At 40.2% G+C, this 20,575-nt stretch overlaps 1 protein-coding gene across 4 annotated transcripts in view; it reads right to left on the bottom strand.

Annotated features, from left to right (window-relative positions):
* SNX9 (sorting nexin 9) overlaps positions 1 to 20,575 on the bottom strand; it is a 136,921-nt gene that overhangs the window by 9,201 nt on the left and 107,145 nt on the right. For all 4 annotated transcript variants that reach the window (XM_060283783.1, XM_030853065.3, XM_060283784.2 and 1 more), the window contains exons 7-13: positions 18,216 to 18,300; positions 16,045 to 16,170; positions 15,814 to 15,931; positions 9,802 to 9,932; positions 6,260 to 6,363; positions 4,715 to 4,818; positions 2,131 to 2,208 (exon numbers count right to left, since the gene is read on the bottom strand). In XM_060283783.1, coding sequence (XP_060139766.1) covers positions 2,131 to 2,208; positions 4,715 to 4,818; positions 6,260 to 6,363; positions 9,802 to 9,932; positions 15,814 to 15,931; positions 16,045 to 16,170; positions 18,216 to 18,300 — 746 coding nt within the window. The remainder of the gene's footprint in view (positions 1 to 2,130; positions 2,209 to 4,714; positions 4,819 to 6,259; positions 6,364 to 9,801; positions 9,933 to 15,813; positions 15,932 to 16,044; positions 16,171 to 18,215; positions 18,301 to 20,575) is intronic.

The following is a 20,575-nucleotide window of genomic DNA, read 5'->3' as shown; positions in this document are numbered from 1 at the left end:
TGTATTGCCTAGCTCTTTTATTTTGGTACAGGTCTGCAAACTGGTGCTATTCTACTTCTATCACTCCTTCTTTATTAGTTGAAATACTTCTATAGAGAGAAACTTCCCTTTATCAACTTTTTGGTTACCTTCAGGTATAGCAATAGGAAGAGCAGGTTAAATGCTTTTTCCTCTCTACAGTTTTCAGAATAGTAAGTTGATTCTCTCCTATCCTCCAAATGTAACTGAGATTAGCGTTTTAAAAAAGTATCATTGCAAAGTCTGAATTTAAACATATTTGATATGCTACATTCCACAGCAGTTATTATTTTCACTAATGCTCAAATTTTCTCTTCATTGGACAGCAGAAGGCTCTTCAAACTGACATCTGAGTTCTGCTAGGAGCTCTCGTTTATTTCAGGGGAACATAATGTTTAGAAACCGCCATGTGGGTGGTGCTAGGGGTGCTTCTCGTTACTGGATTGGATAATTGTTTCTAAGCCTTTCCAGTGAACACAGCCAAGCGTGTATCTGTTAATCCCAAAGTCCTAATTTATCCCCTCACCTCTCCCCTTTGGTAACCATAAGTTTGATTTCTATGTGTGTGAGTCTGTTTCTGTTTTGTGAATAAGTTCGTTTGTATTGCTTTTTTAGATTCCACATATAAGTGATATCATATGATGTTTGTCTTTGTCTGTCTGACTTACTTAGTATGATAATCTCTAGGCCCATCCATGTTGCTGCAAATGGCATTATTTCATTCTTTTTTATGGCTGAGTAATATTCCATTGTATATATGTACCACATCTTCTTTATCCATTCATCTGTCGATGGACACTTAGGTTGTTTCCATGACCTGGCTATTGTAAACAGTGCTGCTATGAACACTGCTGCTATGAACACTGGGGTACATGTATCTTTCTGAACTAGAATTTTCGTCTTTTTTGGATATATGCCCAGGAGTGGGATTGCTGGATCATATGGTAACTCTATTTTTAGTTTTTTAAGGAACCTCCATACTGTTCTCCACAGTGGCTGCACCAATTTACATTCCCACCAACAGTGCAAGAGGGTTCCCTTTTCTCCACACCCTCTCCAGCATTTATTATTTGTAGACTTTTTGATGATGGCCATTCTGACTGGTGTGAAGTGATACCTCATTGTAGTTTTGATTTCTCTAATTTTCTGATTTTTCATTTCTCTAATTAGTGATGTTGAACATCTTTTCATGTGCCTGTTGGCCACAAGATATGCTTATCTTTCTAGGCCTGGGGTTCCTCATCTCGAAAATGAGGGACCAGGCTAACGAATCCTCTAAACTCCCACCCAGACTAAAAGTTCTGATTATAAGACACAGTTCAGCCAGGCCAACAAGAAATATTCATATATGGGAGCCCCAGATCTTACATTTTGGTTAGAGACTAACTTCTTCTTCCTGAAAATACTCAGACACTGACCTCCAAAGACATGCCTTCTCTGGGTATCAGGATAAACACTACGGTGAAAATACTAAGTCTATCATTTCTGTAAGTGATAGGATGCCCTCAAATTGAATAGGTGTCACTCACCTGGCAAATACTTTTACTTCCTATCTGCTCCACAGGCCAAATTAAGAAAACATAAACCAAAATATAAAAGAAAACAGCTAACTTCTTCTTATAAGTGTTGTCAATGGAAATGCACAATGAACTCAAAATACCACAAGTAAGACATACGATATGGGATAAGTTGAAAGCAATTATGAGTTATGGAGAGACAAAAAGCAACATGAACTTGTTACTCAGTAAAAATTTTTCCTCCAAATACCTTGATAAGATCTGGCTTTTGACAGTCAGACTTGACTTCAGAGTTTGGCAGAGAGACGAAGCAAGGGCAGAGTGTCACATACCATAGTGGCCTGTTTTACTAAAACACAAGAGCTATCTGAGCCCAAGAAAGGCAAAGAAGCTAGTAAGAAAAAACAAAGTATAACAACCCACCACTTTTCTCAAAAGTAGTAAGGTGAGGTTGCAAAAGTCCTCAGTGGAGCAGATGAAACTTCATTGACGAGGGTGCTTAACTGCAGTTACTGTTTGTTTACAAGAGCCTGAGGAGGCCAGTCTGTGTGGATAAGACACTCAAGGCCCAAAGAATAAATAAATAAAGATGTACCTTGATAACCACTAGAGCTGAAGACTGTTGCTAAACTCTGTAAGGCCTTGCCTATCTTCTGATATTCCTTGGGTAATGCTGAAAGAGAAAAAGGAATAAATCATTAACTAGTCCTCTGAGCAAAATGAAATGGATCCAATTATTTTCTAAAAGTACTATTACAATAAAAGAAATTTGAAACGATTCAAAATAGTCTATATTCTTAATAAAATATTGATGTAAAATGATTGTTTTTAAAAATTAATGATTGTTTCTTCAATTAATGTTTTTAGTTTTAAATTAATCAATTGTTCAATTAATGGCGGACACTATTATTATGAACACCACCACCACCCACATTCTCATTCACTGAATGAACTCAAAGTGCACCAGGAGCTCACTTAGAAGATGACGTCTAGGTTAGAGTCCTTTCACGTATACCACCCCAGCTTGATCGTCACAACAACCTCCTCTACCAACGCAGGTACACCATCTTCATTTCATGGGTTAGAAGAATAAGGGTCATATGGCTAAATGGTGCATCTGGCACTTGTGATTCCTAATCCATTGCTTTTCCCACTCTGCTATGTACGTATGAATGATTATTTGCAAAACAAAAACAAAACTGAAAGCAATGGGGTGTGCAGAAAAATGGCAGTGGCACCTCACAGGATCAGGGAGGAGGGATTTCAGTTTTCTCATCTGTATAATAATAAGATTAACTAAATCATCTCTAAGGTTCTTTCTAGTGCTAAAATTCTAGGCTTCTGGGATCACTTTGGAGGACTTCCTAGAGAAGAGTCTCGTATCTTAGGCTACCTTTTTTGCATCTATACATAGTCCCCTGAAACACATCTGCTGCCTTTCAAAAGAAACCATTACTTTCATTTGAAGATAGTGTTATATTAATAAAGAAAAATGATTCAAATGTTTCTTTAAAAGAATCTAGGCCAGAGAAACTTGACATATAGTCTATAAGCTGTAATAATCAGGAAACACAAATTCAAACTATATCAGCTTGATTTTAACAAATTGTTCACCCTTTTGTAACTCAGCTTTTGTCTCCATACCAGGGGTTAAAAAATACTTGTCATGTGCTTCACCATGTGTGTGCTAGAGTTCTTCTTCACCAGAGTGTGTGCTACATTTCTCACTTCACAGATTAGGAATTTTAAAAAATTCTTTTGTGAGAAAGAAGAAATTATGCCTGAATCAAATTCTAAACAAAATACTTCCACCCCCTTTCCCCGCAAAAGAGAGCAGCCTAGAGTTACTACTATTTCATAAATTTGGCCCATGGATTTTACAGGACATGGAGCTGACCAGATGTTAGACATAAGGGATTTGATTCTTTAAAAGAAGCCATAATCCCAGATTTTTTGTGATCTCCTTAAAAAAATCTTATTGTAATATTTGCACTCACTTAAATTTTTCTTAAAAACAGGGAAACACATTGTAAAGCAATTATACTCCAATAAAGATGTTTAAAAAAAAAAGGGAAACAGCTGAGTTTACAGTTAAAATTATTTTAAAAATTAAATTACTTCATTTACATTTTAGAGAAGTGTCACTCCCCTTTTGGCCCATGAGTTATTCCCTGTGACCAAAGGCTTGAAACGGATTTTGTTTTCTGCTATTGCATTTGTCTACGTTATGTTTTCAGGCTCAGTTCTATTTTTAGTATTTCTTTGCCTTGGGAAAGGAGCAACTGTTATTACTCCTGGTGTCTGCCCCTCAAGCATGAACAGCTGGTACACGACAAATGGTTCTGTTGATATAAAATGTCATGTGAATGGTGGAGGGCCATTCAGTGTAAGGCCTGGCTTTATCCTCCAAAGGGCCAGATAGGAAATATTTTAGGCTTTGCCAGGTGGCAGGTTTCTGTTGAAAGTACTCAACTCAGCCACCCTCAACATGACAGTAGCCAAGGCCTGATCCCCACAGCTGGACACCTGACTGTGTGCGCTTCTCTCCCGGCCTATCTGACGCCAGGGCGGCGTGGGTTTGGGGAATACAGGAAACCAGTTCAGCAGAATGACGGTCTGCAAACAAAGGGAAGGGAGGGAGGACAGGAAGTTCTTGAGGATGTGGAACGGCAGGCAGAAAGCAAGGGTGACAGCGCCACTTTCTTCTCAGCAGTGTGCGAGTCTGACCCATGTACGCACTTTCTGCTATCACCTACCACTGGTTTTGCCTAAAAATTAGAGCTTTAGTCAAATATACAACTTACTAACATTCATCCATCTTACCAAACGGATGAATATTAAAAACTAAAATCATGAGATTAAAAATAACCACAGGCACTTTCTAAACATGCAGAAAAGATTAATCTTCCACAGACGACAAACCCCAAATAACTGGAAATCTTTAAGTGAACATGGTGTTTTCCACAGGAGCTCCTGAACTGGCTTTGCTTGAGCCAGTTTTCTGTCGTTTAACGAGGGCTGAGAAGTGAGGTTCCTCCAAGAGCTGTGGGTACGACGTGACTTTGGCTCACTAAGCGCATTTCTGTTTGAGGTGGTCAGCTTCCCCAGGGTGACAAAGGCCGTGGCGGAGGCCGCACCCCCACCTACAGAAGCCAGCCGCGGCCCAGGGTGGCACTTACGTCCCGTGCACCGCTTCCAGTGCTCCTGCCCCACGGTTAGCAGCTCCTTCACGCCATCATCCATGGCTTTGGTGAATTTTCCGACAGCATCACACTTCTGTTCTCTGTGGGGCAAAAACATGAGGAGGTGGGTCCTTGACTTCACTATCAAACATCCAAACCGTATGAGGTGTAAGGAGAAAAGTTCATGTGGTCAGGGGAGTTCACACCAAACGTGACCACGGGTACTTGTTTCTTGCTTTATAACAACTGCACTTTAACTAAATCAGTCTTAAAAACAGGCTGGGGCTTCCCTGGTGGCGCAGTGGTTGAGAGTCCGCCTGCCGATGCAGGGGACACGGGTTCGTGCCCCGGTCCGGGAAGATCCCACATGCCGCAGAGCGGCTGGGCCCGTGAGCCATGGCCGCTGAGCCTGCGCGTCCGGAGCCTGTGCTCTGCAATGGGAGAGGCCACGGCAGTGAGAGGCCGGCGTACCGCAAAAAAACAAACAAACAAAAAAACAGGCTGGATTTGGTTTTTAATGAACTACTTCAAAATCTGCCATTTATATTTTAACTCTGCTTCCTTCCCCCTTCAATTCCTTGTGAATTTTAACTAAAATTATTCTAAAGTAAATAAAATCTTCATTTCTTGAATATCTTTCTTAGTGAAATTCAATCACTGCAGGTACCACTGAATCTATAAAAACATAGTACAGGTTGCTAATGGTAGTTGTTCATTCATTCCAACAAGTACTTTAATGAGTCAGAGAAAATACCCCAGACGCATAGCATCTAAGTGATACTGAACATATCAGGTACTTAAGGATGTAAAAAGTTTTCACGAACTTGAAAAAATCATCACAATATACTTTTAAATGAAAAAAGCAGATTATAAAAGAGAATGCATAGTGTGAGGTCACTTTCGTTTAAACAAACAATTTTTCCTTCAGATACAAATGAACAGAGGAAGGTTTGGAAGACCACAGACCTAGGTCAACATATTAGCATTGATTTTTCTCTCTGGGTAGTTATAAGACTATCTATATATTTGGTAACACATAAGCAATGATTTTACATTAAGAAAAAAGCTTCTTAAAATTAAAAAAAAAAGCCTAAGATTTCTTTTTAGTCTTTACGCAGCAAAGGAACTACTCCAGATTTTCAACCAAGCCTACATTAAAAAGAAGATGACAAGATTAAAAACAGGATAGGAAAAAAACAGAAAAATCAGGTTTGGGATTGCCCCCTTCAAGGCGATGTTCAGAGAGATTTCTGTCTCGTGGACCATTCTGTGGGTGCCACCCTGTCTCATCATACTTTATTGGAAATAACTCCTAACCACAATGTCAACTATGAAATCACTGACTTCAAGGTCAAAGGGAAGCAGACTTTAACTGATGTTATGGTTAGAGAGACAGTGTTTCATGAACAAACGATGCTCTCCTGTCATCTGACTACAAGCCCCACTCATTTTACACACTCTAGTCTGACGACTGGCCGAGACCTGTAAGCAAAGGAGGCGGACTCAGTTTGGGGAGAAGGGAAGTTTGGCAGCATCTCTTACATTTCTACTAAGTCCAGGTCAGGTGCCTCTGGCTCCATGGTGGAAAATATCATAACTCCCACCAGCTCATCTTTCTCAGCCTTCCTTTTCCCGGTTTTCCATTCCTGTAAATAGGAACATTGTAATGTTAAAGTGCAGAGCAGAGCCACACTGGTCTTTCAAACTTCCCGCCTAGGATCGGCTCACTGTCATCTTTATCCTTCTAACTTTCAGGAAGCAGCGCCCACACCACCTCCCTCTGCAAACGCGCCAGGCACCTATACATCTCCAACGTCATCTCATACGTAAACAGTGTCACTGCACAGAACGGTCCTTATGAACCCAAGTCCTTCCAGAGTGAGGTGACCCAGCACCTTTCCTTTCCCAAGGCCCACCCATATAAACACATCCACGAATGCGACGAAGTGCCTCAAGTTTTTAGGTCGTTTTTAAAAAAAGATTAAAGCTTTTCTATAATATAAGATAGGAACCAATATTATAAACTATTAAAAAATTATTGCAAGTTATACACACACACTAAAGTACCCAAAGCAGAAATACGCACTGCAACGAATTCTCACAGAGTGAATTCCTGTGTAACTACCACCAAAGCCAAGAAAGAGAAAAGAGCTAGCATCTCCGAAGCCCCCGTCCTGTCCCTTCCCAATCACTACCCCTTCCGTCCCCTACGAGGGTGACCATGATCCACTCCTTTCTGGTTATCATTTCCTCACTTTATAGAGTTTCACCATCTGAGCCCCTACACCATGGTTTTGCTAGTTTTATTAACTAGCTAAGACGCTACCCTAAGCATTCTTTCGTGTCTGGCCTCTTTTGCTCAGCCTACGCTGAGACGCTACGTTCACACTGTTGTTACACTGCAGTTCATTCATTTCACTGCTGTATAATATTCCATCGAATGACTGTTCCCCGATTTATTTACCCCATTCTACTACTGGTAGCCACCCCCACTCCTGGCCAAGTTACGGATGAAGCTGCTGTGTACGTGTCTCCTGGTGCATGTGTGCATGCGTTTCTGTAGGCATTTACCCAGGAGTGGAAAGTTGTTCAAGTTTAAATAGATAATGCCAAACTGTTTTCCAAGCTTGTCTCATCAGCTTTCACACCCACCGGCAGTGTGCGTGAGTCCCAGAAACTCCTCATCTCACCAAGAAGACAATTGGTACAGTCAGTCTTTCTAATTTTAGCCTTCTGGCAAGTGTATTCACTGTGGTTTTAATTTGCATTTCTTATTACTCATGAGATAGGTACTTTTCTATACATTTATTGGTGATTCAGATTCTTTTGTGAGGTACGTTACCAAACCCCTATTTTTCTACTGGTGTACCTTTCTTATCAGTTTGTATGGGTTTGCCCATCTTCTAAAATCCAGCCCTTTGCTCGTTATACGTGTTCATATCTTTGACTTGTTTTTCTTTTTTAATGACTTACTGTGATAAACAGAAGTTCCTAATTTTAATGTAGTCTAATTTGTCAGTCTCTTCTTGTACCGTTAGTCAGTTTTGTGCCTTATTTCAGAAATCCTTCCCTACACTAGGGGTATGAAGATTTTCTCCTACGTTACCTTCTAGAAGCTCGATTGTGTTGTCTTTCACATTTAGACTTGTGAACCATCTGGAATTAATTTTTTTTTAAACTTAATACAATGGAAACTTTCCAGAAAAAAAAATAGAAAGAAAAGTACTTTAATAAACCCCTATAGATTCAGCTTCAAAAATTATCAACTTTTTACCAATCTTGTTTTATCTAGTCTCCCCCATCCTACTTTTTTTTCTTGTTTATTTTAATGCAAATCTCAGATATAATATCATTTTACCTGTAAATACTTCATTATATATCTTTAACAGATAAGGCCATGTTTTAAAAACATAACCACAATATCAAACCTAACAAAATCAACAGACTGTTGTGAGGCAGTGACCACATTTCATTCTTCCCAGTGATGCCATCCAACTGACTGAGCACCGCTGACTCAATAGGCTGAGCAAAAGAGGCCCGACACGAAAGAATGCTTAGGGTGGGTTCTCAGCTAGTTCACAAAACGAGCAAAACCATGGTGCAGGGGCTCACATGCTGAAACTCTATAAAGTGAGGAAATGATAACCAGAAAGGAGGGGATCATGGTCACCCTTGTAGGGGACGGAAGGGGTAGTGATTGGGAAGGGTCAGGACAGGGGCTTCGGAAATGCTAGCTCTTTTCTCTTCCCCCATTGTACTGAGCACCATCTTTGTCATAAATCAAGTGTCCATTCTATTCGGTTCTATTGGTCTGCTTTTAAAATTATTTTAGCTTTATAATGAGTCTTAATATCCAAAAAAGTCCTCTTCCCACTTCATCCTTTTTTAAGAGTAGCTTGGCTATTCTTGGAGCTTTAATTTTCTACATATGACATCTTTTCAGTTCTTCAATCCACGAAACACAGTATTGGAACACTTATTTAGGTCTTCTTTTATTTCTCTCAACAGTGTTTCATAGTTTTTTATGTAGATCTACATTTTCCTGTAGATTCTTTGGGATTTTCTACGTCCAACCATCTATGTGAGCTACCGTTGCCCAGAGAATCACAAGTTTTCATAACTTCCTAGTTTTATACTGTCATTTAGCAGATGAGGAAACTGTGGCCCAAAGACATTAAATGCTTTGGTCAAGGTCACAGAGGTAGTTAGAAGCAAACCCAAGACTAAAACTGAGTGCCCTGGCCCCAAGTTCGTTCTTTCTTCTCTTATATCAAAAACACCAAAAAAGGTCTAGATTTATTATTTTTAATAATAATATTCTGCATAAAACACAACCTTTAGAATTGCTTCCTAAATAGAATCCTTGACAAATCAATCGAACAAGCCCTTGTTAAAGAGCTATGGGTAAGCAGTAAGGCACCAACTTGGACAGGGTTCCCCGTAGTTCTTGTAACTCTATTACTTTTTCACATGTATCATTCACCACGAAATGCAAAAAGACTACAAATGTTTACGTGGAATGATCTCTAACCTATAAATTACACCAGGCATGACCAAACAAATGATCACATACAGTGGAAGACTAAGGTGACACACGGCTATTTCCAAAGCAGATAACATCAGTGAGGTGACAAGCAGCCAATTTCTTGCCGATTTGCAAAAAAGAACAGATAACTACTGGCAGAATGACTGCCCATGGGGCCGGGGCCGGGGCAGGGGCAGACTTGGACTGGAAAAACAACGTGGCTCTGAGAAAGCTGGTTCAATTCTGAATCTACCTTTCCCTTCATTACACTATTTACACCGCAAGGTCAAAATGTGACCATAGGAAATCATTCACACTATTTCCCTGACTTCACGCTGATAATATGCTACACAGTTTTGGGTCTATCCTATTTTTAAAAGCATCTAGGAAAAAGTCCCTTATTCTATCATATCCTTCAGCCCCGCCTTCACTGGGCTGATTTCCTATTATTTAGAAACAACCAACTAACCAACACAACTTAACTCCTTTTAGACAAAAAATTGGTGTGAATGTGATAATTCTCAACATCCTCTAAGATGATCACAACAAAATGTCCTACCTTTTCATCTCGGAAATTTAGAAATTGCTGGAAAACCTCACTTTCTGAGATTACTGGGTGACGACACATCCTGGTCATCCAGGCCTGAAGCCTCTCCATGCGCATCTTGATGAACTCTTCTTCAAAGCGACCTGCAAGAGACACGCCCGAGAGTGATGTGCAGCTCTGTCAAAGACGAATCGCTGTTACCCCAACTGAAAGACTGTTTATGTAGCTGCTGGCCACTTGTAGAGAGTTATTCAGTAAAAGATAAATCATGGCAATGTTTCACTAAGCTAAAAACACACAACACAGTGGAGCTCTAAGGCCCACAGGAAAGGTAACCAACAAATTTGAAAGAAAATTTTATCTCAATATGAAAACGTTTCTTTCTTATAAACTAACAAGCCAGTGCCTATGTGGCCACATGAAGCCTTATAGGCAAGAAAGGGGTGATAAAAATGGGAATTAATAAGCAATTCTTACAAAGTACGTGAAATCTCTACAGTTATAAAAATGTGTCTAAATGCAACATAATCTCAGATATACAAATTTAAATTCAGTATTTCTGAAAAGTAACTCAGAACTGTAGGTTTTTTTTTCCTGTTTTGTTTTTTAAACTACTTAAATGAAAAACAGAAAAAGCAATTTTTCCATGAATGCAAAAACGAAAGTGATCCCAGAACTTAATGACCATCGTAAAAACGGAGCTTAATGGGTGATATTTCTGTTCTAAAAGTGGAAAATCGGCTTAACAAACCTGACATACCAAACATCAAGAGAACAATGAGAATTTTTATAAGCCTAACAAACAAAATCACTATCAGTTAAAAGGCTTCTGGAGGTGGAAATACTGGCTACAGCTGAGTGCAGAGCAGGGGCAAGACAGGTTCCACCCACTTTCATGAGTTTGATCAAACACTGGACCTACTCAAGGGTAGAGAGAGAAGGCAACTTTCAAAGAGGAGCATATTCGCTACCAAATGTAAAATAGATAGCTAGTGGAAAGCAGCCACACAGCACAGGGAGATCAGCTCGGTGCTTTGAGACCACCTAGAGGGGTGGGATAGGGAGGGTGGGAGGGAGACACAAGAGCGAGGAGATATGGGGATATACGTAAGCATATAGCTGATTCACTTTGTTATGCAGCAGAAACTAACACACCATTGTAAAGCAATTATACTCCAATAAATATGTTGAAGAAAAAAAAAGGGGTATATTATTAAATGAGGCGTTTACTACACTCCTTCCTAAGAGCACCAGGTGGGGAACACGTTTTCTAAACTAGATCTAGGAAGTGGAATGTGGAATCAATCCGTCCTCTTCCCCTTAAGGGCTGTCCAATGGTTAATGAATTAAAAGAACGACTAAATGAAAGCAAATCCCACACACACTCCCCTGCCCCCCCCAAAAAAAAGGAAAAAAAAAAAACCCTAGAGATCCCAGATTACTGGACAGAGTGGAACCCAGGAGCAGCTTCAACAACCCAAATTAGTCTGTTACAGAGTCATCACAAGCATGCCTTGCTTTTAAACAAAATAATAATTTTTTTAAAACAAAAACTAATTTAGCTAATTGCTAAACCTAGTCCCCAGAAGCAACTATAAAGCTGGACAAAATCCACAAATATAAGGCTCTGGAAATCAACCAAAGGCAAACAGCCACGTGAGAAGTGTATACGCTCCCAAACAGCTGAACTTCAGGCCAGAACAGTGGGAATCTGTGGTGTTCTGGCCTGGGGCTGCACCCCTCTCCCCCTATTCCATTCTATTCCATTTACAGGAGAACCTTCCCCATGAAATTCTTACATATTAATCTAGGAGAACACGTGCAGAATCTGTACGCTGAAAACTACAAAACCCTATATGAAAATCAAATACGATATATGTATGTTCTTGGATTAGAAGAATGCACATTGTTTTCAATTCTCCCAAAATTGGTCTACAGAATCAATGCAACTCCAGTAAAAATCCCAGCATGATTATTAATAGATATCTGACTAGAAACAATCATGCTGACTCTTAAATTTACACGGAAAGGCAAAAGAAAAAGAACAGCCAAAAACGATTTTGAAATAGAACCAAGTTGAAGGATTTACACTACCTGATTTCAAGACTTACTGTACTATAAAGCTACACTAATCAAGACCGTGTGGTACTGGCAAAAGGACGGACACATGTATCAATGGAACAGAGTCCAGAAATAAACCCACACAAATGTGTTCGACTGATTTTTTAATAAAATGCAAAGTAAACTCAATAAAGAAAGGATACGCTCTTCAACAGATAGTGCAAGAACCACTAGACAACCAGACGTATTATAACATATACCTCTACCACCTCACATCTTATACAAACCTTGACTCAAAATGTATCGTAGACCTAAAACTACAAAACTTTTAGAAGCAAGTATCAGTGTAAACTTGGGTTAGGCAAAGAGGTCTTAATCGTGATGCTTAAAGCACAGTCCATAAAAGAAACAACTGACACGCTGGACTTCATTAAAATTAAAAGGTGTTGTTATGCAAAAGACACTGTTAAAAGAAAGGCCACATCTGGGACAAACTATTCACAAATCACATTATTTGTGAGAGGACATGTTTCCAGAATATATAAAGAATCTTGTTTCAAAATTCGATGATAAGAAAACAACCTAATAAAAAAATGGGCAAAAGATTTGAAAAGATACTTTACCAGAGAAAATTTATGGAAAAGAAATAAGCAAATGAAAAGATGCTCTACACCACCAGTCATTAGGGAAATGCAAATTGAGACCATGAAGAGACAACACCGCTAACATTAGACTATTATACTTACTAAAATAAAGAAAAACAGACACTATCAAAAGTGCAAGTAAGGATGTGGAGCCCCTGACAATCCCATCCATTGCTGGCAGGGATCCCAAAGTGGCACAGCCACTCCGGAAAACAGCCTGGCAATTTCTTAAACGTTCAATAGTATACACCTACCATATGACCCAGTCATTCCACTCCTAGGAATTTATCCAAGAGAAATGAAAACTTATATTGATACAAAAACTTGTATGTAAATGTTTATAGCAGACTTATAAATGGCCAAAACTAGAAACCCAAACATCCTGCAAAGAGTGAGTAGATAAGCAGACTATGGTAGAGCCAATACAGTGAAATACTACTCAGCAATGAAAAGAAACAAACTATTGATACTCACAACGAGAGATGAATCTCAAAGGCATTATGCTAAGTGAAAGAAGCCAGACTCAAAAGACCCAGAAGCCCGACGACACACACACTATCCGCTTCCATTTATAAGGATATTCTAAACAAGGCAAAATTATAGGGACAAAGAGCTGATCAGTGTTGCCATGGGTTAGGACTAGGGGGAGGGGCTGAATATAAAGGAACAGCACAAGGAAATTTGGGGGAGGTGATGGAACTTTCTGTACCTTGAATGTAGTGATAGGCCTGTGGTGGTACCTGTTAAAACTCTTAGAACTGTACACCAAAAGGAGTGAACTTACTATACATAAGTAACAAAAAAACACAGCCTGGATTTTCCCTAAGAAACTGCAAGTACAAATAAGTACAAGTTTCCTTTAATGAGAAGAGTATTATAAATCCACATAAATCAAAAACTCCTGGGCTTCCCTGGTGGCGCAGTGGTTGAGAGTCCGCCTGCCGATGCAGGGGACGCGGGTTCGTGCCCCGGTCCGGGAAGATCCCACATGCCACGGAGCGGCTGGGCCCGTGAGCCATGGCCGCTGAGCCTGCGCGTCCGGAGCCTGTGCCACGGGAGAGGCCACGACAGTGAGAGGCCCACGTACCGCAAAAAAACAAACAAACAAAAAACTCCTAAAAAGTGGCCATCGGACAGTTTCAGGGGTCTAGACCCTCCTGTATACTAAAACACTTCAAATTCTACACTTACTAGGGGTAGAGATTAAGCACTACAGAAGCGTAAGCTGTGCAGAAGATGGCCTACCTCATGGACAGAAAAGACCCTGTAAGTCAGCACGGACCTAAGGGCTATACTGAATTCCCCATTATGAGCAAGTAAATTATACCAAGAGTTTATAACCTACTCATTGGTTGGAATTAATTAATTACTGACTCTTATTCCTCCTGAAGCTTTTTCTGACACAGCTGGTTTATTTACAAACTGTGACTTCAGATGTTACCTTGTGCTTGTTAGGAATTTCCTATCAGGTTCCAGAGAATTAAAAAAAGGGAGAGGAGGGGATTTTTCCCTGGTGGTGCAGTGGTTAAGAATCCACCTGCCAGTGCAGGGGACACGGGTTTGAGCCCTGGTCTGGGAAGATGCCACAGAGCAACTAAGCCCGCGAGCCACAACTACTGAAGCCTGTGCGCCTAGAGCCTGTGCTCCGCAACAAGAGAAGCCACCGCAATGAGAAGCCCACGCACCACAAGGAAGAGCAGCCCCCGCTCACTGCAACTAGAGAAAGTCCGCGTGCTGCAACGAAGACCCAATGCAGCCAAAAAAAAAAAAAAAAAAACATAAAACTAAATAAAAAAGGGAGAAGAGGGATTTCCATCTCCCCATTTTCTAGGACCCTTACTTAGGTTTTCACTAAGTATGGGAATATATCAGTTTGGCAGCCAGAAATAAAACCAGATTCATTCACTATTATTCCACAAAGAACAAAATCTATAAACAAATAAAAAATCTTAGCTGTAAGCTTTTCATGGATGGATTATCAAGTCCACAGAAATGTCATGACATCATCTATTTGGCATTCCTTTTTCTTTTCTCCAGGATTTAAATGAGACAGGAACCTATATAATAATGATCCTGTGGGCATCTCAGGCAGGAGGCAAACAAGAGAAGGGGGAAATAAAGTGGCTCCTGGGCTTTTCAGTTTCCTCGGCACACGTCCCAGTCAGTGAATCAAAGCTCAACTTTCTTCAGACTGAGGAGCTGTTGCTTCCTTGCTTTTCTATGACATCCTCCTGGCTTCAGGCCTGACCTTTTTTTAAAAAAAATACAAACCTTACTGTGGGAGAACTGTGACTCTATGATGCTTTCAGATAGTCCTGGGTTATTTGATTCCGAATAAACAATGTATTAAAACCTAAAAAACAGGAGAAACCTCCACGACTCTAAGACAGCTCATCAATCCATTTATTTAAACACCACGGGGAACATATTATGCTAATCAAGTTGATAAAGGAGAGCTTAAAATTCAGGAGACAGTCTGAAATTTGAAAATGTGGAGAAAGGCAGAACTTAAGTTTTCATGGAAAGAAATCTAAATTTTTAAAAAGGAAGCTGTGACTTAACAATAAGGATGACAGAAAGGAGGGGCAGTGAGTATCTGAACAGAAGCAGGGGTGGGGGTGACACACGAGTGGCAGGAGGCAGCCATCTACGCCAACCCGGCCACCCCGACAGGGCCGCCACTCAGCTGCCCCAGCTCCAAGAGGGACTGCCTGGGAGTCACCCCATCTGAGGGTGAGGATGTGTCTGCCAACCTGGCAACGTAGTCCCCACTCTCCGTTCTGCTACGACACTTTGAAAGTTTTGAAAAGTTTTCTCCACAAAATCAAAATCCAAACAAGTTCTTTAAAAACAAAGTTCCCAGGGCTTCCCTGGTGGCGCAGTGGTTGAGAGTCCGCCTGCTGATGCAGGGGACGCGGGTTCGTGCCCCGGTCCGGGAAGATCCCACATGCCGCGGAGCGGCTGGGCCCGTGAGCCGTGGCCGCTGAGCCTGCGCGTCCGGAGCCTGTGCTCCACAACGGGAGAGGCCACAACAGTGAGAGGCCCACGTACCAAAAAAAAAAAAAAAAAAAAAGATACATATGTATACAGGAACTCTAACAGAAAATTTTATGACATAGTCTTGTTAGGTGTTCAGGTAACTTCCAAATACATGTACAATACATATATATATATATGTATATGGCTATCTTTAGCTGCTGTTTCCAAACCCCTACATCCTGTTCCACTAGAGGATGGACAATGCCGTTTCTGATTTACGTTAGGGTACTCTAACTGGAGTCTTTTTACTTGTCCTGAGTGCAGTGTCGCACATGCTCACCTGTGACTTGCTTATCTGGAAGAGAAGGGATTGGAATGGCTGACCCAAACTTTACCAGCAGACGCTCATATAACCAGTCAAAGTGCTTATACCTGTGGTTTACAGATCGATTAGTGTTCTACAAAATAAGGAAAGAGAAAAACGTTACCAATGCCAACTACAGGAAATGAAAAAAGCAAATTGTTCCTAGCGATGCAAGCATGATTCTGCTTTGAGAACTTGGATACTTACAGTAGGTGTTAACTGATACTCAATGTAGCTCTTCAGACCGTACATTTTGGAGCCTTTCCTGGGGTCTGCTACCACACAGTCGAATGTAGAGGTAGGATAAACCCACATCGGGCCGTAATCTCCAACCTACACAACATTGCGGGGAGAGCTAATTTTGTTACATGGAAAAATAGTAAGTATAATTGATATAAATCATCAAATGATTCTTTTTAGGACTAGAAGTCCCTAGGAGGGTCATTTTTGCTCTTCTTTGAGAAGTTATTTACATAAATGCTCTCTGTTCCTACTAAGGTTATATTTAAAGAAAACACTTAATGGGAGAAGCCATTCTGCTCCCATGTGGGCATCGCAGGCCACAGAGAGATGCCGATCTGCCTTTCCTCTAGAGTGATGGAACACAATCTCTCTCTAGTCCAGCTGTCTTAGTTATATGTAATGAGGGGCTAGTTTTTTAAAATTTCAAATCTACTGCAGACTAAGAGTTCTGTGAGATATAAAATTACACACTTGGATGTCTCAGCCATGCCAAAGTGCCGTCAAACTTCCTCTACACTTCCTCTCATTTTCTGTATACCTAATTCTTTATAGAGTTCTAATTCTTTTTAAAGGTGAAAGGAGAAAAAAGTGAGGTGAGGTATGAAAGTTCAGAGGCTACTAGGTCAGGACGGTAACTGAGGCCCAGAGAATTTTAGTAAGGGACTAAAGATCTCTGACAACAAGTTATTATAATTCTCCAAGAGGGAGCCCAGATCCAGAAAACTCTTTTAAAGCTGCAGAGCAGGAATCTTTAACAGGGGCGTCTTGGGAACCTCCCTTAGTGACTGGGACCAAGAGAGGCGAGTCTGATCAACCAGGGCCCAATACCCACGGGGTCACATTTTATTAGTGGGTAGGGGACTGCACCTTAAAAGCAAAGGACCAGGTCTCTACTTTCTCTTGGTTTTCTGAAGGCTCAATGGCTCTCCTCAGCTTCCTTTTCCACACAGGAAGCCCACACAGGCAAGCCTGCCTATGGGTCCAGTTTCACCTAAAACGTGCGGGACAACTCAAACACGGGGGTCTTTTAGATCTGTTCCAGGACTCTCCTGCTTATGACAAAGTCCCCTGTGAGAATCTGAGGGGCAGGGCCATGGGCTCTTAATTCTGTGGAGTTAAAGGAAAAAACTAAAATAATCTCTAACCTAACTACTCAGAAGATAATTATCCCAAGTTTGCTTTGAGGGAAGAAGGATAAAAGGGCTCTGGGTCACAACCCTTCTCTCTCGAGTTTTCTAGGATTTCAAGCTTTTCAAAGAAGTAGGAACAAGTAATATAAAAAATTCAGTATCATTCTTGAAATTTTATCGAGTTTCCCAGGACCCAAAGATTATAGAATAAGACCAGATCTTTCCTCCTTGTTTGAGTCCGTGGTGATTATATTCAAGGCCGCTTACCCTCCTGCCCTGCCCCCAACTTACAGTTACAGGATTAAATCAACAGGGTCAGAAGATAGCTATAGTTCTCTTTGCCAGAATTTCATCTGGAAATATACAGCTAGATAACATTTAGATAGAAAATCTATCAGCAATCAACATTTAGGTGAAACCACAGAGCCTGTGTCATGTTATGTAATAAGCTATTCAAAGACAGATATACTTAATGGTGCCATTGACTCCCAGCTTTTACGTACTAGCTCCTTATCACAACTCGACAGCTGGTTTATTGAAAGAAAACTATTACCAACATAGTGGAAAAGGCAACTTATTCTGATAACATGCATGTACTTCGCCAAGGTAGAAACCTAAATATTTGAATTGGGTTTTTTAGCTAAATATGTATGGCTAGTAGAAAAACAGCATGTAAAAGATACTTCAAGATAGTTTAGAAAAATTATTAAACATACGTATGTACTATGGGTGTTGTTTGTTCAATTACTAACAGTCTGAAAGGTAAAAGTAAAGAATATCTAAACAATATAATAATGGGCATTAATTCATGCCAATTATTTTTAGTACTCTTAAAATACTAATACACACTGTCAGTTACTTACTTCGAGCATTAAACGTGTTTAAAAATACTTTCCAAAAACAAAAAACTTTCCAAATGACTAATAACCCTCTTAGCTTTAAGGTATTATAAAAGAGCTTAATCAGAAACAAAGCCAAAAAAAAAAAAGAAAAGAACAAACTTACAATGATAGGAATTTTCTCTTTGGGTTTTGCTAGTTGCTTGGCCAACAAATACTGTTCCATTCCAGGTTTTGCAAATCCAGGAAATCTAATCATGAGGATAAATGCTTGTGAGTCTTATGCTTTTCCTTATAAGGATTCTACAGCGCTCATCACATTTACTTAATACGACAGTTTGAACTTGTTCTGTCTTTCACATGTACTAGAACTAGGAAACTCTGGTAAATGAAACCTAATGTAATCAGATTGTTCAATGGCCAATTAGTCATTTAATTAAGCTTTATCTGGTAAGAGGACAGTTTGACTCCAGAAGGTGTGATATTTATGGGCACTCTATTTGCTTGATCTGAGACACTCTATCACCACATGAAGAGTGAAGGGCAGACTAGAAAATGTCCCCCAGGTACAGAGGTAGAAAGTACTGAGCGCATCAATTTGAGGTGACCACATGGGGTGAAGGCCATACGCTGGCATTTTTATATTCAAATTAAAGCTGCCTTTCAACATTCTCCCTCGGGTGGCCACAATTATCCCAAAGAAACCGCCACTGTTCATAAATACTCGTGCCATTTTCTTTGGGAACTGCCTTGAGAACCAGTTTACGAGACACAAACAAAAAAACAGTCTCCTTAGTAAAGAGACTCTAAACATAAGAAACTTGGCCATTTCCAGAAATCAAATCTACATCCGAAGCGAAGTTCTAAAACTGAAGAAAAGCTGAAATAAATGCATGGCCATCCAAAGCGCTACTTCTAAAGAAGACAAGATTAATCTGGGTTTTAGAATTTTTTTTTTTTTAATAAACGGGGAAAAAATCCTCAGAAAGCAAAATACCTAAAATAGGAAAAGAAATCTTATTTCTACAAAAACCAGCTGTCTTACTTCTGATTTCATTCCTATACCAAGTTAAAGGCCAATGTGATGCTCTCAGGGGCTCATATCTTTACCTTCATTCTGGACTGACCTCCCTCCATTCTCTTTTCCCTGGACCTGCTTTAAAACACAGATCCTACAACAGAGTAAAAGGGGTATCTAGGAGCTTGATGGCCTTGGGTTTGAATTTCAAGTCCAACACTTCATAGCTATGTGACTTTTAGAGTGCGTCTTCTTATGTGAAGAATGGGACCAATACGACCTACCTTTAAGGTGGTAAGGGAATTAAATGAAAAGATTTAAGTAAAGAGTTATCTATATAAATCTAAGGGCCCTAGTACGTACTCAGAAATTAAAATGATTTCTAATGCCGCCACCGGCTCTGTGGAAGTGCTCCCTACAGCCTCAGGTGCAGCCTTCTCTGTGCTGCGTCAGTGTTCTGAGCACACTTCTGCTCTTCAGCTTATGGTGCTGCAACTGCCATGATCCATTTGCACATCACAGCAGACGAGAAGCACCTTAGAGAAAGCATTTGTATTTCCAGGACCTAGAGGAATTATGGGAATATACTAAATGCTTAATGAATTAATGGGCTAACCTGGAACACTTTTGTTAAAGAACCTACACTTTTGCTAGAAAACGCTGATGGAGAAGTTGGGGCATTGCACATAGCAACAATTCCTTGACTAGACTGTAAGCTTCCGAGTGCAGAGAGCACATGTCATGTTTCTTTTGGTATCCTAGTGACCACAGCAAAACTCTAGAGCTGACTACGCACGCATTTAATACTTACTGAACAGCAGTGCAACTGATTAATGCTTTCAGTATTATCAAGATGTATTCTTGTAATGCTCAAGTATACTTAAATGTCTGACCTCTGTTTCGAGCATAAGGTTTAGGCTCCATGACTGGAATATAGCTGTCATATAAAATGGATTAACCGCTGAAAAATGTTAATACCAAAAAAATTTTTACAACTGTTATAAGTAAGTCATTTATACATTAGGCTAGTTAAATAAAAATATGTAGGGTATAAACGGCTCCCAGCACCACAGAAAGCGAGGGATGCCTCCAAGGTGCAGGTGCATATTAGGACTCCTTCAATTTGGTTTCAACCTAGACTGAAATTTTAGAGCAGAAAGAATTCTTAATTAAAGCCAATCCTTCACTTTAGAGATGAAGAAAGTTGAGTTTGAAACAGGTCATCCAACTTCCCCACGATCATATAGCAAGCCAGAGAGCAAGCATGGAGCAGTGGAAACCACAGGAAAGTGGAGTCACAGGCCTGGCGCAAGCCAGAACCTCACGAACTGGCTACGAAAACTCAAAAATTCAGCTAGCCGTATTTGTCTCACAGGTCCTGCTTCCTCATTTTCAAAATGGGGCTGAGGGATACATTATATTAAAATGGGTTTTAAATATACTTTGTATTTAGGTTTAAAGAACAACTGAGGGTAAGGTACGTCACTACAGATCATACTGAGAACTTC

This window comes from Globicephala melas, chromosome 14 (assembly GCF_963455315.2).
Source record: "Globicephala melas chromosome 14, mGloMel1.2, whole genome shotgun sequence".
NCBI lineage: Eukaryota > Metazoa > Chordata > Mammalia > Artiodactyla > Delphinidae > Globicephala > Globicephala melas.
The sequence above is the reverse complement of the archived record's forward strand: the minus strand, read 5'-3'. Positions and strand labels throughout refer to the sequence as shown.